Source organism: Caretta caretta, chromosome 10 (genome assembly GCF_965140235.1).
Source record: "Caretta caretta isolate rCarCar2 chromosome 10, rCarCar1.hap1, whole genome shotgun sequence".
NCBI lineage: Eukaryota > Metazoa > Chordata > Testudines > Cheloniidae > Caretta > Caretta caretta.
The window spans coordinates 11,433,625-11,459,154 of NC_134215.1; the positions used below are offsets into that span (position 1 = coordinate 11,433,625).

Sequence of the window (25,530 nt, forward strand, 5' to 3'; positions counted from 1 at the left end):
AGTTCTCCTTCCAGTGTTTGAACTGACAGGGAATTCTTCACCTCTGAGGAAAGTAAAGGGAGAGAAATGGGGAAGGGATTGTCTTTCTCCTCATCTGGTGAATAGGTGGCTGTTCGGACTGCAGTATTCAGGTTTGCATGGTGGAGGGGCTGTATTCTGTGGATAAGGGGCTTAGTTGCCTGAGGAGGGATTAGCTTGTACTCTGTACGTGTTCACATTTGCTCTTTCTAGGCACAGGGCAAAGAGAATAGAAACCCTCTGAAGTGCTGGAGAAAGCACAGTGAAGCAGAGCAGTGTGTTCTATTGTGAGCATAGAAAACTGGGGATGGAGTCACCTTTAAAGACTGAGATTTGCAATGTTTGAGAAGGGCTGGCATCTTGGCATACAGTGGCTTCTGTTCAGAGAGCAACTGTGCCTTTCTAGGGAAATAGAGATGTATTGAGTGGAAAGCTGGGGGGGAGAATAATTTTCAAAGGATAAATCTAAACTCCCCGTCACCTTGCTTGTTCGTGGACCCAGGAGCTTTAGCTGCATGAACATCCATTCCCAATTGATTTGAAAGTGCTGTGTTCCTAACCTTTTCTTACAGGAGCTCTCACTGATGCTATTTATAATTGTGCCGCTTCAGGCTCTTGGTAGCTATTGTTATGCAGTGTTTTTGTGTCCAAGGCATCTGCAGTAGTGAGGTTTTTAAACTGTAGAAAGGGTGAGATGGGAAATGTTGTGGGTTTCATGCCTCCCAAAGTAGGCAGGTAAAAGGTTAAGGCTTTGCACCAAAATTACTTTCAAACACCATTTTTTAGTTTTGGGTGTATGATCAGTACTCTAGAGAGAATATCTTCTGAATTCCTGAAATCTCAACCAGCTGCTTCAATGCTTGATAGTTTAGTTGTTTGGTTGTTTGTGTTTTGTGTTTTTTTTTTTTTTTTTTTTTGCCAAGCATGAATTGGGAGGCGTGTGTCGTTACAGCCAAGGTTTATGATTTGTCCAAGCAATACTTTTCCTTCCTCCTCCAGGAAAACTCTTGCTAGTCTCTTCATTTTACATTTGTCCCTCTTCTTCCACCTCCCCGAATTGATAACTGGCTAGCTCATGAAGCAGTAGTTCATAATCACTGGTGGTAATTGAAAGTGCTGTCCAAATGCTGCTTTCTCTCTTGCAAAGACAGCAGACCCTGGCTTTGCAACCTGCGGCTCTGGTAAGTTGCCTGTTTTTCAGATGACCTGCTGCCAGAGATGGGAGTACAAGAGAGTTTATGGCTGGCTAAGGAACACAAACAGTATGGACAACCCTTTGCTTTCTCTGCACCTTAAGGGTATAGATGCCACAGATTAGCTTGTGCTGCTATCCAGACTAGTTGACTGGGTATATATTCTACCGCAGGACTCGAAGAACTAAGGGTGGCAGACTGGCATCTGCCAATGTATGTTAGGGTGACTGGGAATTAGACTACTCCAGATGTCTGTCTTCCAGCAGCTGGAGAAAGAATATATAATCGACCTCTGGCTCTGGCTTGTTCTAGGATGGTGACAGAGAGAGTCTTCTCCTTTAGCAAAACTGGCCAATGTGGACTATTGATGTGAGGAGTGGATGCTACCACTTTAGTGCAAAGATGATTTATAGCTTGGCTGTTCAGACTGTGAAAGGTTCACAATGTCTAATCATTGAATCTCCTTTCAAATAAAGAGAACACAGTTGTGGCTGATAGCTAATTCTTAAGTAGGAGGACAGCTAACTCTGGACTGTATAAGCACTCCAAAAAACATTGCTAGACTGGCTCATCTGCGTAGTATTTTTCTTCCCAGAGGGCCAGTTGCTCCATGAGCCTGCCTTTTGTCACTTCTTAAATATTCAGAAGCGACCTGGTGATCAGTCTTTCACATTGGGGGCGTGAGTGTTTCTCTCACTTCAAGCACTGCACCCCACCCTGAAGGCCTAGTGTTACAGTAGTTTTCCTCCTGGATAGGAAATCAGAATGAGACACACCAAGGGCGTATTGAGGGACCTGATGCAAAAATAGATTAGGGGCCCCCTTCCCAGTTCTGAAATCCTAAAATGTAACTTACCTTTATCAACATGGAAATCAGAACATAACTGTCTTCTCCATAAATACCCCAACACAATATGCAGGCTGTCTAAACACAAGTTCTCTTTACACATTTATACAAAAATCTCACTGTTCAGTGCGCTAGTGCTCAATTTTATGGTGCAGGAGCTCTGCAGACATGATCTCAAGTTGGTAGGGTGTGTGTGTGTGTCCCCTTGTCCGTGTCCCCAAAATCTATCTTGTGTGGATGTTTTTGTGAAATAAAGCACCCATATTCAAAAGCTAAATTATACTTTACCAGTAAATTTTGTCCAATGGAAAAAATCTGTGCAACAGCAATTGAGACTTAATACATTAGTAAATACACATATAGTATCAACCTAAAACACACGTAACTCATCTTTTATGCTCCGAACTTCTAACTAAATAGCAAAGCATATCCAAAGCACACGTGTAGTAGGTCAAAAAGCCCTAGAGCTTGCGTCGTCATTGTTCCTCCAGTTTCAAGTTGGTGCAGCTCTACTGGAACTAACTGAATGGCATTACCGCTGTAAAAGGTAGGGGAGTAATTCAATGGGGACTCAAACCCCAAATCTTCATACCTGCACCACAGTTTTGCCCATGAAACACTTGCCATTTGAGCACAAACAGCATTTGATTTGCGTTCACAAATAATGTGGCTGGGCACTAAATGCAAACAAGTGGTGTCATAAATGTGGTCTCTGTGTCACGAAACCAAACACGAGGATCCATTCTGCCAAGGTGTATTGTATTTTTTTTAAACCACAACCTCCTCAGCACTTTTCAAAGATCGTGATATTTAATCCATTTTACATTACTATGGGTTGTCTGCTTACGTATTCTAGAAATTTTACTTGACCTAGATAAAGAGCTAGCTCTCACCAATATCTGTAACCTCTCTAAGGCATGCTGTTCGGATAGGGTTTGATCCTACCCTAATGAGGCAAGGTTCACTGCTATGCTCCAGCTACTTTTGGGCCACTCCATAAACCCAGTTTAACTGGCTAAACATGCTAGGTTGACAATGGAAAATCATTGTCAGAGTTGCATAGGAGCTAGAGTGCACCTGTGAATCTAGCCTACTTAGGCGAAGCACTTTGTAACCGAATAAAGAGGTTAACTCTCATCAGGGCTGCACATGTCCACCACAACAGTACCTGGGTCCCCCTGCCCCTTGTGCAGCCCCTGCATCTTTTTGGGTGAGCTCCTCACTGTTGAAGCAATGGCCATGGTCTGAATCCAGAGCAAGGGCCTGTGCGGACAGCATAGGGTGGCAGGTGTGGTCTGAGCATCCCTACAAGCAGCTCACGCTGGCGTGGGGTGTGGTTGAGGTAGGCGCAGGAGTGCTTCCATGGGAACCTGGCTGGCGGGGGCCACTTCCTGCCCTGTCTGCCGAAAGGTAGACTGGCATAACTACAGTAGTGACTAAGGCAGAGTGGCCTCTGCAGATTGGGCTCCCATAACCTCCATGGGCTCTAATGTGACTATCTCATTGTAGCTGTGCCCCTGAGTCACACTGAGCCTGTCGTTGCCTGGAGGAGTCATGTTGAGTGGTGCAAAGCATGTCTCCTCCGCACTGTCAGGTGTGGGAGTATTGAGCCCTAGAGCTCAGTGCTCTGAGATTGGCGGGTCTGCTTACACTCAAACACAGAATATACCTTTTCAGAACCTTCCTGTGTTCTCCAATGCATATCTGGTTTGTGTAATGGAACAAATATTTTACGTTGTAATGCAAAGAAAATACATTTTTCAGCAGATGGCAAATAGTGCCTCCATTTACACAGCCCATTGGCCAGCCAGCTGGTCAGGTGGGGGGATGGGTGGGTGGGTGGGGGTGGGGGTGTGTGAGAGAGAGAGAGAGACACACACACACACACTGCTCCTACAAAACTTCAGGCAAATGTTTGCTAAGACACAGATTTTCAAAAGTGGTTTCTAATTTTGTTTCACCATTTTTGGGTGCCCAAGCTGAATTGCCTTGAGCCCAATTTTTGGAGTGTGGAGCATCCACAGCTTCAGATTTTTACTTGGAGTTGTCAGCACTCTGCACCTGTGTTGAGACACTTAGAGGCTGCTTTAGATGGGCACCCGAAATCAGACCTCCCACAGTGGTGACTCCTACACCTCTGTCCTGCAGGGGTGGCTGGATTCTGCTCCTTGCTGCAGAGGTCATTCACTCTCAGGTTTGGCCCAGCCACCCCTCTGTCACAATGACAGGCTGCAAGTGGGGCCAAATTTGAGTGAGTGACCCTGTGACCAGAGGTCATCACACTTGGAGCAGGCAGTCTCCCCAGCCAGCCCCGCAGGACAGGAGCCACTGCTATGATACGCACAGTGTACTTTTTTAGCAGTTTATTACATTAGTGTTTGCTTATATAATCTAGGTAAGAATACTTACTAAAACAGATTTTTTTTTGCTAGGATTCCCCAGCAGCATCCCCATTACTTTCTCTCTCTAATCTCCAGCTGCCTTCCCCTGACCTGTGACAGCTCATTCTCTCTCAGAGCTGGGACCAGAGCACAGCAACCCTTGCAGGCACCGAGCTTCCTTCCCCCCATTGTGGTAGGAAAGGGAACGGACATGTTGTGAAACTTGCTTCTGTAAAATGAACTTCTGTATTTCAGGGGTTCTTATTGACAAAGAACAATATTAAATACATCTTCTTGGTGATGTAATTAATACCGTCTTTAGCCCACAGTGGATGTATGATGCACATGTTGACTTGCAAACTTCAGTGGTATCTTTAATTTGAATTTCCTTTATCCTCACTCCTGATATTGAATGTCTTAATAGATTTCCTTCCCAGGGAAGTTGCTGTCTCTTGGTGGGAGAAGGGCACTTCCGTGAACATCTGCCTCCTTTGTCAGGGAAGTGAGAGATTAACCACTGCAACAGCTCTAGTGCCGCAGCTCGGGAACCCTCTGACGGCGTAGCATATGTCTGTCTCTTGCACGGCTTGCTGCTAGACTGCCTAGAGTCAGTCAGTATTTATAAATTGAACATGATACTGTAAAATTGGCTTAGGCACCTGGCTGTGCCCCATTATTAAGTAAAGTGTCTGCTACTCCGTAAGGGTGCTGTTTCTGTTCCGTTTTGATTAAAATACTGCTGCTGTGCAGAGAATATTGAGAACCAGGCAGCTGACTCCTGCACTGATCAAGTCTGTTCTGGAGGAGTGACTCTAATGCAGCTGTAGTTCGCTGCAGAATAGTGGTACTACAAAAACTGTAGGGATCAAATCTGTGCTGCTCCATTCCTAAGAAAGGTCTAGAATGGACTCAATTTAGACAATAAAACAATCAGCAGACTTTGCTATTTTTTCTGCAGCAGAGGAGGAATTTATCTGAACTCGCAGTTTGGAAGACAGCTTAGCATACTTACCAGGACAGATTCATGTGCAAAAGTCCATTATCTCCCCACACAAACCCATTCTGGGCTACCTACTGTTCAGGATGTTTGATGTCATTTTCTAAAAAGGTAGCTGCTGGAAGGAGGAGGGTGTGCTTAGTGTCCTTCAGTGACCTCTCTGCTGACTGTAGAAGCAACAGCGACTGGCTGGTTCTGAAGACTTTTGTTGGAGTTCTTCCTTCCTACACTGCCATCAAACCTCCAGGGCAGTGGCTGTAACGCAGGGATTGGCAGAAAGTTGGTGCAGAGAAATTAGATGTTCAGCTTGAATACTAGAAACCTAAAAACACCCAATGAAACAAGTAAACGTGGCATCTTGAGGGCCAGCATAGCACCAGGAATCTTTCCCATCTTTGTGTGAAGACCCAAAATCTGAAATGGGAACAAGAAGTTTTTAAAAAAAAAAACAAAACCCCACCAAGAATTGCCCTAATTTAGGCAACCTGTTGTCTAGAATCATAGATCATAGAATATCAGGGTTGGAAGGGACCTCAGGAGGTTATCTAGTCCAACCCCCTGCTCAAAGCAGGACCAATCCCCAATTAAATCATCCCAGCCAGGGCTTTGTCAAGCCTCACCTTAAAAACTTCTAAGGAAGGAGATTCTACCACCTCCCTAGGTAATGCATTCCAGTGTTTCACCACCCTCCTAGTGAAAAAGTTTTTCCTCATATCCAACCTAAACCTCCCCCACTGCAACTTGAGACCATTACTCCTTGTCCTGTCCTCTTCTACCACTGAGAATAGTCTAGAACCATCCTCTCTGGAACCATCCTCTCTGGAACCACCTCTGCTTTCAACGGTAGTTGAAAGCAGCTATCAAATCCCCCCTCATTCTTCTCTTCTGCAGACTAAACAATCCCAGTTCCCTCAGCCTCTCCTCATAAGTCATGTGTTCCAGACCCCTAATCATTTTTGTTGCCCTCCGCTGGACTCTTTCCAATTTATCCACATTCTTCTTGTAGTGTGGGGCCCAAAACTGGACACAGTACTCCAGATGAGGCCTCACCAATGTCGAATAGAGGGGAACGATCACATCCCTCGATCTGCTCGCTATGCCCCTACTTATACATCCCAAAATGCCATTGACCTTCTTGGCAACAAGGGCACACTGCTGACTCATATCCAGCTTCTCGTCCACTGTCACCCCTAGGTCCTTTTCCGCAGAACTGCTGCCTAGCCATTCGGTCCCTAGTCTGTAGCTGTGCATTGGGTTCTTTCGTCCTAAGTGCAGGACCCTGCACTTATCCTTATTGAACCTCATCAGATTTCTTTTGGCCCAATCCTCCAATTTGTCTAGGTCCTTCTGTATCCTATCCCTGCCCTCCAGCGTATCTACCACTCCTCCTAGTTTAGTATCATCAGCAAATTTGCTGAGAGTGCAATCCACACCATCCTCCAGATCATTTATGAAGATATTGAACAAAACCGGCCCCAGGACCGACCCCTGGGGCACTCCACTTGACACCGGCTGCCAACTAGACATGGAGCCATTGATCACTACTCGTTGAGCCCGACAATCTAGCCAACTTTCTATCCACCTTATAGTGCATTCATCCAGCCCGTACTTCTTTAACTTGCTGACAAGAATACTGTGGGAGACCGTGTCAAAAGCTCTGCTAAAGTCAAGAAACAATACATCCGCTGCTTTCCCTTCATCCACAGAACCAGTAATCTCATCATAGAAGGCAATTAGATTAGTCAGGCATGACTTTCCCTTGGTGAATCCATGCTGACTGCTCCTGATCACTTTCCTCTCATGTAAGTGCTTCAGGATTGATTCTTTGAGGACCTGCTCCATGATTTTTCTGGGGACTGAGGTGAGGCTGACTGGCCTGTAGTTCCCAGGATCATCCTCCTTCCCTTTTTTAAAGATTGGCACTACATTAGCCTTTTTCCAGTCATCCGGGACTTCCCCCATTCGCCACGAGTTTTCAAAGATAATGGCCAATGGCTCTGCAATCACAGCCGCCAATTCCTTTAGCACTCTCGGATGCAACTCGTCCGGCCCCATGGACTTGTGCACGTCCAGCTTTTCTAAATAGTCCCTAACCACCTCTTTCTCCACAGAGGGCTGGCCATCTACTCCCCATGCTGTGATGTCCAGCGCAGCAGTCTGGGAGCTGACCTTGTTAGTGAAGACAGAGGCAAAAAAAGCATTGAGTACATTAGCTTTTTCCACATCCTCTGTCACTAGGTTGCCTCCCTCATTCATTAAGGGGCCCACACTTTCCTTGGCTTTCTTCTTGTTGCCAACATACCTGAAGAAACCCTTCTTGTTACTCTTGACATCTCTTGCTAGCTGCAGCTCCAGGTGCGATTTGGCCCTCCTGATTTCATTCCTACATGCCCGAGCAATATTTTTATTCTCTTCCCTGGTCATATGTCCAACCTTCCACTTCTTGTAAGCTTCTTTTTTATGTTTAAGATCGCTAGGATTTCACTGTTAAGCCAAGCTGGTCGCCTGCCATATTTACTATTCTTTCGACTCATCGGGATGGTTTGTCCCTGTAACCTCAACAGGGATTCCTTGAAATACAGCCAGCTCTCCTGGACTCCTTTCCCCTTCATGTTAGTCCCCCAGGGGATCCTACCCATCCGTTCCCTGAGGGAGTCGAAATCTGCTTTCCTGAGTCAGGATCCTGAACTCAACCAACTCATGGTCACTGCCTCCCAAATTCCCATCCACTTTTGCTTCCCCCACTAATGCTTCCCGGTTTGTGAGCAGCAGGTCAAGAAAAGCTCCCCCCCCAGTTGGCTCCTCTAGCACTTGCACCAGGAAACTGTCCCCTACGTTTTCCAAAAACTTCCTGGATTGTCTATGCACCGCTGTATTGCTCTCCCAGCAGATATCAGGAAAATTAGTGTCACCCATGAGAACCAGGTTAACTAGGTCTAGGTTAACTCCATACCTCTTCTCCACCCCCTCACCCCCACCCCCATTGGGGACAGAACTGGGTAGATAGATTTTGGGTGAGGGAGGAATGGAAAGGGAGATCACTGAAAGTCTCTCTGGTGTGATTGCCTGATGGAAGCAAGGAGGTGTCACTGACTTGGAGGAGATACCTGTCCCATTTCCATTGCTGTTCCTGTTCCTTGGTTACATGCTCTGCCTCCTTTTGGTTAATGGATTCCAAAAGAACCAATCATGGTTTTGACTGGAAAATGGGTCTGTCTGACCAGAGCCCATATTAGACATCAGTCAGTCTGAACGATCTCAAACTAAATTCTCTTGCTTTAAAAATCAACTTTTTAGTTTTTCTAAACTTGTGCTTCTGTGGTTACAAGTCTCTGCTATCTTAATACCATAATCCTCACAGCATCAAGGTTTCTCATGGGAGGACTGGTCAAAGTAGATGCTGATGCAGTTTCATATTTCAGAATGGGGGAGAAGGAGGGGTCTAATAGGATGGGTCTGGAGCAAAGTAGTTAGTGCACAGATGCCTGAGACATGGGCTCTCTACAACAGTAAGACTGTCTACAATATGGCCTATGTCAGGATAACTTATGTTGCTCGGGGGTGCAAATAAGCCACCCGCCTGACCAACATGAGGTATAGCGTCATAAGTGCTCATGTGCTTTGTGCTACCCTGGCAGGAGAAGCTCCTCTGCCATGTCTTCTGCTGCTCACAGAGGTGGGTTTCCTGTATGCTGACGGGAGAGCTCTGGCCTGTTGGTATAGAGCGTATTCACCAGACGCTCTGCAGTGCTCTACGTATAGACATGGCCTAAGTAAGGCTTTCCAGCAGTGGGTGTGGATGGCTTCTCCTGCATGTGGGGTGGAATGCAGCACCTATTTAGCAATGCAAAACAGTACCTCAGAGTAATTCTTGGGAGAGAACTTGGCTAGTTGATTTTTTATTTTTATTTATTTTTATATAATCTGGATAGCCCATGGTGAGGTTTGAATTCTGTTTGCCTTGCAACTAACTCTCCTAAGTGGGCCATTAACTACTCTTTTCCTACCCCTAACAAAAGGGTGCATGTCACTCAGCCTAGAGGCACTGAACAGAGCCCACGGTTACATGTGTAGCATATCAAATCTAATTTTTAGGTTCACCAAATTGGTTCTGTATATCTTTCCATCTGTCCTAGTGAATAGGGATAATGTCATTACCCCAGAGCTGAAGGCACGCTGTTCCCCTGAGGGAAATCCTGGTGAGAGGGTAGGAGTGCTGGAAGAAGTGACAGTAACTTGCATAGATAAACTCTTGCTGTAAACCAGCCCTTCCTTGCTCTTCTCTCCATAGCGCTGGCATCGCTGTTGGCTTCTATGGAAATGGGGAGACCAGTGACGGCATCCACCGGCTGACATACTCACTGCGACATGCAAACCGCACGGTGGTTGGGGTCCAAGCCCGGGTAAGTACAGGGAAGGACTGACTGTAGCAAGGAGTTGAGGGGGGGTGTGTGTGTGAGAGAGAGAGAGGTTTCCATCTGTGTCTGTCCCTCTTTTGTTAGTCTCTGAATAGAGTAATGTTTGTCACAATTTCCATTATTAGGGAGATAATTTCTTCATCTCTATTGATTTTAAAAATATCAAAGCAAAATAAACATATTAAATGAAGTGTTCTCTCACGATTGTGTGTGGTTAAAAACAGCTTCTCATTAGCACTCCTCCGCCTGCAGAAGAGGTGCCAGGCCAAAAGCAGAGAACAGTAGCTCTGTAGTAAATGGCACTGTTAATAAATATGGTGGTTTGCAGTATTGTGCTTAAGGTGTGCTCTCTCTAGGGGCTTTCATTTTGTTACTCCTCTGCAGCTGTGGTCTGCCTATTGTTATCCCAACACCACAGTGGGCTTCCAGTGCACACTGACTTGTGGCTCAAAAGGAAGCCTCTGCTTTACAATCCATCCCAAAAGTAAAGCAAAGGAGCCTGATTAAAAGCAGGAAAATAATCTTATTCTCTTGCCTGTCCAGCCCTGGTGAATCTCTTTTCTAGGTTTATGGTGGTACTTGTGGTGGCTTACCTCCATCTTCAGTGCCAAATGAATCAGAAGATATGACTCCCTCATTGTAAGTTACCTATGAAGATAAATGGTCCCAGAGTCTGGAAGAGCCTTGGTGCAGTAATATGGAAATTGTTCCTCACTTGTTGGCAGTGATAATCCTGATCTCCACCCTCCCTGGTGGTCTTCCTAGACTGGCAGACTCTCTTGTTAATGTTTTTTTACCTTGTTCTTCTGTCTGGTCCATAGGTGTTGGACACTGCCGTGGCCCTGAACCAAACAGTGGAGCCGAACCTGCTGATCCTTGAGGAGATGTTCATGAAACAGACTGATTACCTGCACATCATCCAGAAACTCCAGGGCCTCTTGGATGACTTGATCAGGCAAACAACAGAGATCCCTTTCTGGAAGAATGAGGAACTGTCATTAGAGGAACTGGCTGTTCAGATTGATCTATATGACTGGTACAGGTGGGCAACATGTTGGCCTCTATCACTGATGTGACATCCATAAGATTGAGTGAGTGTGTGTGTGTGTGTTGGGCCACGATGGATGCTAAAGCTTGTGTCTTTAGGTCAGATCAACATGTGAAGATTTTTCCAGCAACTTGATCTATAGATTTGTTACACACCAGCATGGGTTTTAGGTCTGTCTTCACTGGGATTGTTTTCCTGAGCAAAAGTGTGTTGAGTCTTGGTAAAAACAAGTTAGAACAGATGTGACTTGACTTAATCACCAGATGAAGTGTTACTTTAGCAGGTAAAGTCCATTAAGTTATGTTGCTCATGCTCTCTGGTGCTGGCATGGGGTTAGCTTTTTCACTTTTCTGCCTCGCTGTCTGGACTTTCTATAGATGAAGGCCTGCCACACGCTATAATGCATTCACGATACAGAGGCCTTGTTACAGCAGCTGCTGGAGATGTACAGAATTGACCATCGCTATTTGGGAGAGAAATGAATAGATAGTTGGTGTTCAGAGATACTTCAGGAGTCCCCTCTGTCCAGAAGTGCTCTTATTATTCTTCAGGCAGACATAGATCAAACTAAACTTTGTGGACTATTGTTGTATTCGCTCTTTCTATATAGCGTCCAGCTGCATAGACCGGTTACCCTTTTAAGTTTGAAGTAAGTTACTGACCATCTTAATGTTTTGGTCACTCTTGCAAACGTGTTCTCATGCCTATGTAGCAGAGCTAGCCAGCTGAGGACACTGTAGACTAGTTATGTGATCTGAGTAGTACAGTTAATTAGTAGTGAATTTTATTTGCTAGGCTTGACTGGGGGGAGGGGAGAGCCAAGTTTCTCTCTCTCAAGACATGCTCGCCTATTCTCTAGACACCAGTTTTTGTCTTCAGACTATCTGTTTCTCTATATATTCCAGGTGGCTGGGATACCTGGGCCTACTTCTGTTCCATGTCCTGATCTGTTTGCTGGTGCTCTTTGGACTAATTAGAAATTCCAAGGCTATTCTCATTGGGTAAGTCCTGACACGGAGACAGTGCTTGAGGAAATGCAGGCAGAGGATTAACAATAGCTAGTTGAGTCCTTCGGACTGTGCCGTCGGATCCATTCATGGGCTGCTGAGTAGTATTTGTAGAGTGCAGTGATGGCTGATTGCGTGCTTAAGAGCTATGCTCTGCAGAGCCTCTCTAAACTGACAGGATTTAGGACAACATCTGGGATACATTCCCAGGAAGATTTTTTTTATTTTTTGGCAGAAGAAATCTATTGTATCTGTTTTAACATCCAGCTTTAGTGTCCAAAAGACAAGGAGCTTATTCCTGAGGGTGCCTTGATTCCAACAGTTAGTACCAGTAACCTCTTTCTGGTTCACGAAAAGCTGCGATGCATGGTACTGTCACCCCAATTGAAGACCCTCTCAAGATTAAAATGGCCTTTTAAAAGGAAGAATCCACTGATGCTCCGGATGTTGAGGTGGGATTTAAACCTGGTGATTGATACTGTGCATGCAGTCTCCAGCCTTCCACCTTCACATGTGTCCTGGTAGTATGCCTGATTGTCATATTACCTTTCCTCTGGCCTAGGCTGTGACACTTCAGCAGACATGAAACTGTTCACTGTGAAGGCCACTGAAACTGCTGCAAAGCAAGAGTTGTGTGTTTGTCAGAGTAGAACTAGTCATGTGGATCAACTTTATTCACATGTACATTGCAGATATTTCCACCATGCTGGAACATCCTGTTAAAATATAACCGTATTCCCCCAGTCATCTTCTGACATGGTTTGCATCTTGCATATTTGGCTAGGATCACACTGTGTATTTGTAAACGTTATGAAAATTTGATACCATGATGGCCCCTTGGCCATGTTTATCACAATGCCCAAGCATGATGGTAATTGCAATGTATATTCAGCCTTTAGTTACCTGCCAGATTATTACATACCTGGTATGTTATAAGGGACAAAATTGCAAATGTATGCACAGATGGTAAACCCGCAGTTCAAATTAGAAACTCATTCTTTATTAGCCAGAGTCTCAAATTAAGGCATTTCCCAAAGGAAGTTCACAGAATAAAGAACCCATGTTTTGCAGCCAAGCAAGATGGTGAAATGCCAGTTGTAGATCTTCTAGTCAAACAGTTACTGGCCCAATCCCCTTCATTTACATTAAAACCCCAAATGCTCCATAGTGAACTGATTGGCCGAACATGGCAAAGTGTACACCACCACCCTATCCATATGTCACAATACAGCAGAAGCTTGTTAATGTACAAACCTGATAATTTTCACAACCACTCTGCCCAGAAGTGGAGCAAGACTCAGACTGAATAGCAGAGTACTGTCCAGAAGCTGTGTATTGCTGAGCCTTCGCTTCTTCTATGAAATAAACCACACACTTACTAATATAATGCAATATATAATTAAAGCAAAACTTTTCGAAAAGTGGGATTTTTTTTATATGCAATTCCCTTGATTTTGTTATGATTTGATGAATTGCAAAATGCAATAAACTATTTTGGCTCTTCTAGCCATTAATGAGAGTATGATGTCAGTACAATAAACTAATATAGCCCTTCCCTGGTTTACTATTCAGGTGATCCTAATGCACTCAGTATTTAATTTACATTGACATTCATTGCCATATTTTGTAAATGTAAATATCTCAAAATCATGAACAGCTTTTTTCCTCTTTTATGAAACAGCCATCATACTCTGACTTCTTGTACACTCAGACTGTGTTAATCCCAGAGACCTAGAATTTGGGATAACTGGTAGACTAGTTCATGATTACTAGTGCCACCTTTCATCTTAATCCACCCTCTTCCCCAGATTATAACAGTACTGTTAATGTACATTTAGCGTCTTCTGCTCCTCCTCCATCTATTGGAATATAATCATTCTGCTAGGATCTCAACTAGTCCATTCTGGCCCAAAAGACGAAGCACATTAGTTGGGAATCTGGGTCTCTCTTAAACTGGGGAGAATTGATGGGTTGGTTTTTGGAGAAGTGAAAGTCTCTCTTGCTAGAGGTTTTGTATCTTACCAAAGAGATGGTTAAGGGGTTAATTACGGCCTATACATACCTGTGTGTAGGGAACAAATATTTGAGCTCTTCAGTCTATCAGAGAAAGATACACAATCCAATGGCTGGAAGCTGAAGCTAGACAAATTCAGTTTGGAAATAAGGTGTAAACTTTTAACAGTGAGAGAGTAATTAACCATTGGAACAATTTACGCAGGGTCCTGCTGGAGTCTTCATCACGGACAAATTTAGAATCAAGGTTGGATGTTTTTCTAAGAGATGCTCTAGTTCAAGAGCAATTTATTTTAGGGAAGTTCTAGGGCCTGTGTTACACAGTGTGTCAGACTAGAGAATCACAATGGTCCCTTTTGGCCAAGGAATCTGAATCTAGCATGTAATAGATGTGTTAACTCTCTTCTGACTGAGCTGTGGGCTGATAAGTTGGATCTTATTTCCTTTCTTCCCTGAGTACTTGACACCAGGAAGACTAGAAATTAATCAGTGGTGGTAGAGTCCACTAGCTGCATGGCTTTGTTTGGGGATGGAACGTCAGGACCGTATCTAAGGAATGATCTCAAAACTCCCTTTGAGTGGACTTGCATGTTGCCGTCCACAGGCACCATGCTGGAAAGCTGCCCGGTAGTATCTGAATGCTGACAGCCCAACTTATTTCAGAAACCTTATTGGGATTTTCACTGTTTAGATCAAAAAGTCCTGTTGTCTCTCTTTTTCCACTGCTCTTTAGAAACCTATGGTGCTGCAAAAGGGCCTGACTAGGTAGGTTAGGTGAAGGGCGGTACCTGGGTAGATCAGAGGTGGATTTGCAAATCTAATAGCACAGCTGGGGAAGGGGGTGTGATCTAAAACACGGAGTAACTTTCCAGGTAAATCTAGTCTCTTCCCCATATCCTTATTTCCACTAGCACGTGTCAAGACCAGTAATTGGGGGGGAGAGGAAGGGAGCTTTTTGTGGGATCCAGTCATGCCCGTTAGTGTGTAACTCTGGATATGCCTCCCTTTCTTGTATCCCCTCGACTTTGTAAATTCAAACACTCGTACATCCTTGTTCTCTTGAGATGCCAGATTAGCAATATTTAAAACAGCAGTCTTCTCGCCACAGAATAGGTCCAGCACAGATGGCAGGAATACAAACATCTCCTTGCTGATGTGCTTCTAAGGACCACTTCTCGTCTCCATGCCCATTCAATCCTTGATTGCCTTGCTGAGGCTGTCAGTCAGTGTCCTGCTAGGAACTGGATACAGGCTTGTGGGGGTAGGTTTCCAATCAAATGATGCAGGCCACTAAACAATGTCTTAGATTAACTGCTTTTGGTTACTACTGACCTGGACTACTTCATTCTTAGTGTAAGTATTGCATGCTGGTATGCAAGTTTCTGTATTCCAAATAGGATTTGCATACAGGACACTATGACTGTCTCTCTCACGTTGCTAATTACACAAATGAAGACTGGTTGGTTATTACTTTTGAACTCCAAGAAGCCCCTGTTCTAAAGCATCTGGGTGTTTGAATTGGAGCCAATACATCAGCAATCTTATCTGTTTTTTTTTTTTTTTTTTTTCCCTTCTGCAGGGTATGTCTTCTAGGGGTGCTTGCTCTAATTGTCAGTTGGGGATCCTTGGGTCTGGAGCTGGCTGTTGCAGTGGTAAGTGGCTCTGGTTCAACCTTCCCACACCCTACACTGCAGGTTTATCAGGCACGTGAATAAATGACTCCCAGTGCTTGTCTTTACAGGACTTCTGGTTTTCAGTAGCTGTCCAAGTAAATAACATGTGAAACAGGTTCAGAAACTATACCTCCATAGTGCAGTTTTCTAGCTAGTATCTCAACTCCACTCTGCTGCAAGGCTGGGCAATAGATCTGTAGAAACTGCTTTTGGGGAAGGTTGGTGAGATGGATGACTTCTGGAATATCCCCAAACTTGAGAGCCTCTAATGGAGGATTCCCTGACATAGATATGGCTGAACCTTTGTATGGTGTAGTTGACTTTCCTTTTTCTTCTCTCCAGGGCTCCAGTGACTTCTGCGTTAACCCTGATGCCTACATCTCTAAAGTGGTGGAGGATCATGGAGTGCTCAGTACTGGTAAGTACTAGGGTTGTGACCAGCTCAGATACGCTGCATAGTAGCAGAAGCTGGCACTGAGGGTAATGCTGGTGGACTAGTATCTGAGACTGGTATTAGAAATGGAGATAAAATGCTGGGGAAAGCAGACACAAAGATCTGAAAAGCCAAGACCCTACAGGACACTTCTCCCCCCCCCCCCCCCCCCCAAAAAAAAAAAAAAAAAGAATTCTCTCAGACAGAGGCCTATTCAGTGACCTCTCCTTTTTCATCCCACGTCTTAATTCTTTTTAGCTGTGAATGGAAATTCAGATGCGCAGAAAATTTGGGGTTTAGACTTCTGTTGGCTGTTTCTGTACTTCCTAGCATCCAAGTTTTATTTTATCTGTCTATCTGAGATTCTATTTCTTCTGGTTGTGAATGTAAACTGGACCCTCTCATATTCAATTCAGCAGCCAAACGGGCCAAAACAACGTTGCAGAGAGTAGTGTGAATTTCCGTCATCCCCCAGAGTAGTGTTTTACCTTGGACCACTTAAGCACCAGTTTTGTTCACTTTCCAGTGCTGATTGTTATACCAGAATCATTCCAATTTGTGTACTTATCCTGTATTAGGAGCGATTACACTTGTGTGAAAGGATTTACCAGAGATGCCAGGTTGCAAGCTGAAATATGAAAATCGTATTCCTTCAATATTTTGATCATTTAGATAGTTATGCTATCTAGCAAAAGTGATGTTTACATAAAGCGGTGGACTCCTTGCAAGACTTCGTGTGGGTTCTATAAAACACATAGTCCAGCTGGCAGCCTAGTTTTACAAGCTAATGTATTTATACAGCTTTCCTTGTCTTTAATTCTCATCTGCTTTTAAAATATAAGGGTTCAGCCAGGTAAATAGAAAATGTTGCCTTCGACCTTCTCAGCCCTGCCTCCAAATACATTCTGCAGATCTTCCTGAAAACACATGATTAGTCACTGAAATCAAGGTTTTCCTCCCTTGGGGTCATTGCATAAATACCTCCTAGCCATGGGAAGCAAGAGCTCATGCCTCTTTTATTACACTCAGCAGCTGCACACCATGACACCCTCATGACAAAGGGATAATGGAGCACTTTACACAAGCTGTGCTTTAATGGCTTTTGGTTTTGTCACACTCAATCTAGATGGAGGAGCATAGTAAAATGAGTGGTGCCCCCAATTTGAGCCCCAGTAGCTAAAAGTCCACATTGTAAAACTGCTGCTCAAACTGTGATTCAGTAATAGGTAGAGGAACCGATTGCTGTATGAGCCTCTGGAGAGCAGTGGCTGGCTATTCAGTTGGTATGTGATTAGGATAGCAACCTAAAGAACAACTATCTTTAGGGCTGGGTGAGATAATTATCAAAGCAGCATAGGGTAAGGTTAACTATTTTTACACATCTATCTTATGCTCCAAGTCTAGCTCTGTTTTATGGTCCAACATAATTCTAGGGAGCAATTAGGGTATTGGCCACAAAGGGAGATATTAAAAACAATGCTGCTTTGGTTCTGTGTTATGAAACTTCTTTAAAACGTTTCATAAGTATAAAGCCCCAAATCCCAGCCTTTTGGGTGTGTGTTGCTGCTGTGTGTGTGTCTGATATTAATAGTGTACTGTAAAACTGATAGGGAATTAAAAACATTACTCTTCAGATGGCTGGAGGTTCAGAGATTGGAAACAAGAAATGTTTGTGGAAGGAGGTAAAATTCTCTGTGAAACAGTCTGTTAGTATTCTCACCCTCCGTCTCAATCTTGGTATGCCTTATTGATCAAACAGTCTGGGAAAGGAAGGAAGGGATTCCAGCTCCTTTGTTTATAGAGGTCTTAAGTACAGGAGCCCGGTAATGGCAGTGAACTCATTGCCTTATTTCATTTCTTTGCACAGTGATCCAGGCCTGTGCAAAATGAGAATATCTCTTAATTGACAAGATGACCAAGGCTGACTTTAGATACTAGGCAGCTGCTCTTCATTTTCACTAAAGGTGACAAATGGGTAGACGGGGGAAATCTCTATTCCTGACTGTTCACTGATTCAGCTGTATGCAGTTACAGCATGGGTACAGTAGCAGGAACCAGTTAAATAGCTCATTGATAACAGTGAAGATAACCCTGAAAAACCAAAGGAACTCACGCTCAGGAGGCACCTTGTATGTACTATGTTCCTCCTTCACTTGGCCTTGCCTGGTTGGAGCCCGTTAATTTTCCCAAACAAATTAATTGCTTTGGAGGTAACAGACTCCTGCTGCTGATTGAAGCTGCTGCTTTTCCTCAATAGGGGCAGCAGACCCTTCAATGAAATGGTTATCTTTTCTGCAGGCACAACCAAATATAAGTTTAGCATAGCAGTTCTGAAGGCTCCATCAGGCTAGTAGATGAGTCTAAATGGGACACTGAAGGGAATAACAACCTCATGACAAAGCCTGTAGTTCCAGTTAGCAGTGTGGCCTGTTTTATATTGGGTCATGGGAGGTGATTTAATTTGTTCATGAACTCCCTCTCTCTTTTAAGCAGTGAGTTGGTTTTAATGGCTTAATTCTTGAACATTCCATCACATTGGACTGCATGGGGGAGATGGCTGAACACAAGAGACTAAATTTGAGTGATGCAAGTTGTCTCTTCCTATGAGTTACTGCAACTGCATTTCCTATACCTATTTCAGGGGTGCTAGGCAGATGGCCCTTGTCCTCATTATCAAGTGTGTGATGTGCACTTGAGCCAGAAGGATAATCCTGTAGGGCTCAGGGCTGGGATCTCTGAGGTCCACTCAAGGACCAGCAAGGGTGCATCTAAAAACAGTAATTTAAGGCACACCATCAACTTAAAGCAGGACTCTGCTTATTTTTTCCTCTCGTACTTTTCTTAAAAATAAAAAACAATGCAATGAGGAAGACACTAATCATTGCCTCTAATATCCAGGCAAAGGAGTGCAAATATACATGTATGTATGTCTGCTTTTAACTTCTGTGTTTGTCTTTTGAGAATTTTTGGACTCACTAAATGCCTGCTGCAGGATTATAAGTGTGATATCAGAAATATAACCTATAAAACATTTTTAGTAATGACAGGCATGAAAGACATGTTACATCATAACTGCGCTAATGCATCCATGTGACACCAAACTTTAATGGAAGGTTTAATTCATCTCCCAAAGTTCCATGGAATAGATTCTGACACCTCTAACAGAGTGTAATACTTGGAAATAGAAATCTTTCTTACAGTTTATTCTGAATAGTCAGATATTTTTTTAATGGTGGGGAGACTAGCTAACTACACAAAAGAAGCAGTGAAAACAAAATGTTTGTGCAAAGAACACCAACTAGGAAAAGATTCTCTGTTCTTCCAGGTGGCTTTCTTTGTACTAATCCTTCAACTATAGTCGTGTTCTGCATTACTCCTAACCATGCTAGGTAAATGTTTTCCCAACAGAAAGGTTAAGTTAATAATATCCCTTATTTTGTTTACTTGTCTTCAGTATTTGTACCCTATTTGTTAGTACAAGGAAGAAAGAAACTCTAGGTCCTGGTGGGTTTTATCACCCTTACAGGCATTTGCCCTTGAAACACCGTCTCTTTGGCTGATGTCTGGATGAGGCTCCTTTCCTGGAACTGTCAGTGCCACATCCAAATTAAGCAGTCTTGGTAATGCCAGGTCACCCCCCCCCCCTTTTTTTTTTTTTGTCCTACAGAGGGCTAAGAAGGCTGCCTCCCAGCTCTGCTGGCATGGCAGTCAGTCCAAGGTTTCCCGTGTAGCTGTGTGATCTAGGTTCATTTATTTGATGCAATAACTTGTGTGAAAATTATAGGAGCTTTCTAGGAGAAGGGGACATTTTCCTGGAGAAGCTGGGAAGCAGGACTAAAACTGCTTCTGTTAGTATTTTCATCAGTTTTCAGATCTAAGCAGAACTAATGGCACTGGAAATAATCTGATTAAGCGCATCACTATTGTCACCACTCTTGAGCTAAAGAGAAGACTGTTCATTTACTGCTACAAAAAATGGACCAGAATTCTTAAAACAAATCTCCTAGAAGAGGAGAGAATCTTAATCATTTTGTGTGAGGCAGTGTGTGTCTGGCTTATCTGGTATTCATTAATTGAGAGAGCCAATGGAATTGAACACTGACTAGATAATCACCTCTTTTTGCTAGTTTTAAAAAAACAAACGAAAAGCCATGGTGCAGCCAACATGTTTATTTTCAAAGCAGGAGGCCATCTTCTAGCCTCATTCCCTTTCTCTGATACTGTTACTACCAAATGATTTATTCGATCACATAAATAAAAAGGTGTAATATGTTTAGCCAAAAAGACCTCTCTCCAGATTATCTCTTACTGGCACGCTGCATCTGGAACAGACTAGCTTATCTGAGGGACTGCATTGCTCAAGGAGTGGGTAATGGAGCTTTTCACCTCAAATCCAGTCAAGTTGGGCAGTGTCTGAAAGCTGTGAGTGTTTTTTTTTTTCTCGCTGTTCAGCAGTCAGTGTGAAGTGAATTTGGCTTTCGTCAGTTACTAGTGGACAGATGTTCATGTTGCAAAACTTACTGTCCTAGATGGCCTCTTATTGACTATCTCAGCACAGAAACCAGACTGAATGAACCCTGGAGATAGTTGCTCCGGGTGAGGGTTGAGGCATGTGGATAGGAGGTGCAGTGTTTTATGCTGCCACTACTGTATGGGGTTCATAGACAGAGTTGAGTCTTCAGTACTATCCATGTGTTGGGTGGTGTGTGTGGTTTTTTTTGTTTTTGTTTTGTTTTTTGCAACACCCCCCCCCCCCATACTAAGTTCACCAAGTTTAGAACCCGGGTTCCACTTTGTAGTTTCACTGACTTTCCCTTAAATTAGCAAGTCAAACATCAGTCAATCTGATTGTTAACTTAGTCTTTTCTAATCAAAAGTTTGACTTCTGCTTGCCTTTTTTCTTTTTTTTTTCTTTTTCAGTTGAGTGAGGTTGAAATCTTCTATTGAAAAGCTGTATAGATACCATGCAAAAACTCCCTTTCCTGTCCATCCCTAGTTCTAAGGAAACTCCCACTTACTGTCTGATGTGACAATACCACTTGAGCGGTATGGATACCCTGGGAAGAAAGCTACTTTTCTCCCATTTTAATTATCACTGGGAACTGTGGAAGTTTCAGTGGTAACTAAACAGTATGGAGCCGATGCATCTTCTTCTTACTATGATCTCTTCTGAGCACAGTATGTGAAATGCAGAGAGAGACCAGTCAGGTAAATGTGAGGAATGGCCAAAGAGTTGCAGGTTCATGGCAAGCCAGTTAGGCCACGGTCTGATTCTATTTTTAAAAAATAAAGTGACCTTTGTAAACAGTCCATGCTGCTTGTTCTCTCTCCATCCTAGCATACAGGATTCCCTCTGGTTTTAAGATACATACTCAGAGGCTATACTACAATTCTGCTGGGCTTCAGTGCCATCATGTTATAAAACTATGAACTGTAAGGCTATGTATGCAGAAGTGAGAAGCAGATTCTAGCAGATGAAACTGACTTTGTTGCTGGTAGCCTGTTTCAATTTCCTTTCTAGGGAGGATTTCAAATTGATGTTTCTATCAAATTGTTCCCTTGCCTTATTTTTGCTCTTCATCTTCCTTTTCCCATAGAATGTGGGTCAGGAGGATTGCTGCCAGCAGCAGCAGCAGGCACAAGCAGCTGCAAGTATGACCCTTCTCTTGGAGACCGCTTTAAAGGCCAGTTTCAAAAACCACCTCCAGACTTTAAGGATTGGCCTGTAGGCTTTCAGACTGAAAGGATAAAACTAAACTGACATCTCCTCTGAAGGGGTGAAAAGATGACTTCTGAGAGCTGATGAAGTTGCCATCAATGTGCTTATGGCAGCTGACAGAATTGGAGGGGTATATTCTGGACAGATGTTAAGGGAGAATTCCCCTTGTGTATAAAAACTTTGTCGCCGTTACGCCTTTTGGACCAGAGCAACTAGTCAAACTGGGGATGTTCCAGTTGGGAGTAAAAATTGATGATGGAGTCTGGTGTTTTGGTGTGGTTTTTTTTTTTGGTTTGTTTGGATGCAGTCTTGGTTGTTTATAAGGAATAGACCAAGTCCTGCTTCTCTGAATGCAGGAGAAACCAAGAACAAAAGGAGCAGTTTCTCAGCTTACATGCTCAAGCTTCTGTCAACCTGTGTGTGCGTGTACATGCTTTCTCTCAGAAAAATATCCAGTGGAATCGTCTGCCCACATGGTGCTAGTTTCTGGGCAGACTTCATTCGCATGGGCAATGCATGCCTCCTGCATTTGGGGAGGCTGGCCCTAGTGCTGGAAGCTCCCCAGGTGTCCAGACCATAGCTCCGTCCCTGCCCCTAGGCCCCCACTGCCTGCCGCCCTCATCCCTCCTCTCCTCCACACCCCTCTTCCCCCCCGAGACCTCTGCTTGTGCTCTCCACCTCTCCCCTGAGCCAAGCGCTCACCCCACCCAACTTGAACAAGTACAAAAACTCAAGGGGGGAACATTTGCTGCCCCCAGGTACCTCTAATTGCCACCTGCTGCTTACCAGTGGGGGAGCCACCATGACCCAGGCATCTGTGCTCTGAAAGGCAGAGAGTCAGCCTCCCCTGGCCCATTCTACCTGGTGCCTATGTTCATTAGCCTTATTTTAGGCCCCTTATCTGACCCTTACAGCAATCTTAAATGAATGGGCGTTCACACCTCAGTTTCAACCTACAACACGGTTGAACCTAGCTGAGCACCAACAGGGGTAGTTTAGTCACCTTCCACATCAACCACCCATGTGCTAACCCATCTCCAGCATAAGGGGTTGCTTGGTGGGGGTGTAGTGGGGGGCTAAGAAGGGTGTGTGGCAGGAGCAGAGCACTTTAATATCTGTCCTTGGCTAGTGTGGGGTGATTTAGGGATTTTATGCAAGAGTCATAGTTTAGAGAAGGTGCTCAGACTTGCACTGGGAGCTGCAACTGACTTCTCGGCAGGCTTCCCTGCAGCAGAGCTGTGCTCAGTGCAGTAAAAGAATCTACTCCTTCAATGTTTGCCAGACAAATGACTGGCTGTTTAGAAATCTCTCATAAAAAGGGTAAGTCAATAGATTCTAATGCCTTACTACTAAAACAAGAGCTAGTAGGTAGGATGCCACAATCCAGAGAATGGGGTGGATGGGGAAGAGATTCATTTCTGAGCAGAGCACTAGTAACCACATGAACTGAAGCCAATCAACTTTGATGCCATGCCCACAGTGTCCAAAATATGACCAGGAAGCTTTTGGACTGTTGGCCAGGTGAAGCTTCTTGGGCTTGGTGGGGAGGGTTCTGTGCAACTTGGTGCTGTTCCATCTTGCAGTCACTGTGCTGTTTTTTCCGACTTCGGGGTACTATGGACTATGTATGATATTCTTGCTCTGGGAAGGTCTGTTTGCTAATGTAGTCCTGGAATAAGCAATCCCTTCTGATTCAAAGTGTGCGCACAGTCCACTCGTGGTATGATCCATTCAGTAGTGCACACTATCCTATTATTTGCCCAGTTTTTGCCAATTGCTGTTTAATGGCTCTGCTGAGTTGTAGATAAGTCGTCCCAGAGCAAAATTCAGTGGGGAGAGATGGAGCAGCTGGTGGAAGCAGTCCCAAAGTAGGCTAATGAATTATAAATAACAGCTGTCAGGTTCCATTGCCAGCATGCAGGAGCTGACAAGTTGTGTTGTATCGCTCAGTCCCAGTGTGTATACAGGCACAATGAAAGGTGCATGCAATATTGATGGTAAGTGCGGCAGGAGCAGGCCTGCTCTCCTTACTTGTTGGCTCCCTCACGTGGCTTTTACTTTCTCTGTTCTTTCTTTTGAGCCCCACAGTGAGGAGTAGTTGGAAAAGTCACTTCTCTCTCAATGGATCTTCATAGTGTGTAGGAAAAAGATCAATCTGCAGAATGCCCCGATTATTATTTTTGTGTGCGGGAGGGAGGCGTCGTCTGTTTTATGCATGGCAATTCTAAACTGACTTCTCTTCTGGGAAGAGGCAAGAGAGGTTGGCAGAATGAATGCTGGAGAGGAACTGAAATCTGCAAACGGGTTAAAAATGAGTCTGAAGGGATGGGAGTTGTGGAAAGATAAATGGTTACTTACAAAAATCCCCTCTGGCCTCATCAAGGATGGCTTAATGGAGTCTGGGATGTGTAACTTGCATGTGCTAATTTTTTCATTCCCTCAAACTGGTAAGCCCTTGTAGAGGTCTAGGTGGGCATCAGGTGTAGTCCTGATCCTTCTTTTTCAGGTACATTTCTATGCATTTGACAGGCTGACCTGTCAGTGTATAGGGCTAAATGTATTTTGCAGCTGGTGGTGGCCACTGTACTGGGGTTAGCTGGCAGGGAATGACTTTTAGAGGCTGAGTTTAGCACAGGGCAAGTTTCAGTGTTGTTTGGGGTGCTATGAGGAAGTCTGATATTGCCTTGTTCACAAGAACCACCTCTAGTTCCAGTACCCTGGTATGCTCGACTGCAGGAGGAGCTTTCCTGTGGGTTAAACCTGCAGTGGACTCTGGCTGTGTGCAGAAAACACCTTTCTGAGCAAGCAAGGAGAAAGGTGTGAAAGAAACAATGCATGTTAAAAGCTGTGTTTTAATGCAGTCTGCATATACTGGTAGAGGAGAGTATGATTCATCTCTAATTTATGCTAGAAGTCTTCCATTCAGCAGCTCCATCTCCATTTCTTCCTTAGGTGCGTTCCAGGCTGTCTCTCTTTCTCCTCCCCCCCCCCCCCCCCCAAGAGTACTGTTTAAAAACCAGCTGCTCCTTCAAGTGAGGCAGGGTAAATCCATGTTGCAAAGATGTCTCCTTCCTTCTTCTCATGTTAAAATATATATTCAGGTAGCTCTGCTTACAGCAGATGTGTAGCATAAGCACCGGTGTGCGCACACTCTTCCATGTCCGTGTAATTCTCTCTCTCAATGTAGGATCATAGAAATCAAATCTCAGACTCCAGCCCAGTGTGCTGTCTGAGTGCCACTGAGTATGGTAGCTGATTTGATTCTGCACAGCATTGGTGGTTCTGTTCTCATGACTCACTTTCCTGCATAGGTGGGAAAGTCTCTCACCATTTATTGGAAAAAAAATGCAACAGGGTCAGCTTTAGTAAGGTTTTCCTTTCTTGCAGAATGTAGCCAACTTCCCTTCTTCAGTGTCTTCCATGCTGCATAACACCACAGAGGAAGGAAGAAAGTGGGTCCGCTCACACTTTGCCTCTCACACAGCATATCGCTACTAATGCTCTTAGAATTAAATCTTCCCTTGCAGCAAGCATAAGAACGCTCAAAGTGGGGGGAAAATAAATATAGCCTGATTTCTATTATTTGTCTTTGTCTTGATAGATACTCTACGCTATTATCTTGCCTGTAATGCTGGATATCCAAACCCCTTTCAGCAGGTGAGTATCTCAGCTCACACCCTTCTGTTGCCGCAAGCTGCATTTCAGTGGGGCTGGATTTAAAAAGATAAATCGGTCCTAGACGGGGTTACGAGATTGTTAGCTTGGTCTAAACATCAGGGCTTT

At 44.2% G+C, this 25,530-nt stretch overlaps 1 protein-coding gene across 12 annotated transcripts in view; it reads left to right on the top strand.

Moving 5' to 3' along the window:
* TTYH3 (tweety family member 3) overlaps positions 1-25,530 on the top strand; it is a 107,077-nt gene that overhangs the window by 51,133 nt on the left and 30,414 nt on the right. For all 12 annotated transcript variants that reach the window (XR_012670125.1, XR_012670128.1, XR_012670122.1 and 9 more), the window contains exons 3-8: positions 9,728-9,839; positions 10,676-10,896; positions 11,808-11,903; positions 15,502-15,574; positions 15,938-16,013; positions 25,349-25,404. Coding sequence is in view for 5 of the 12 variants with exons in the window: in XM_048867981.2 (XP_048723938.2) it covers positions 9,728-9,839; positions 10,676-10,896; positions 11,808-11,903; positions 15,502-15,574; positions 15,938-16,013; positions 25,349-25,404 (634 nt within the window). In the remaining 7 variants the exon portion in view is untranslated. The remainder of the gene's footprint in view (positions 1-9,727; positions 9,840-10,675; positions 10,897-11,807; positions 11,904-15,501; positions 15,575-15,937; positions 16,014-25,348; positions 25,405-25,530) is intronic.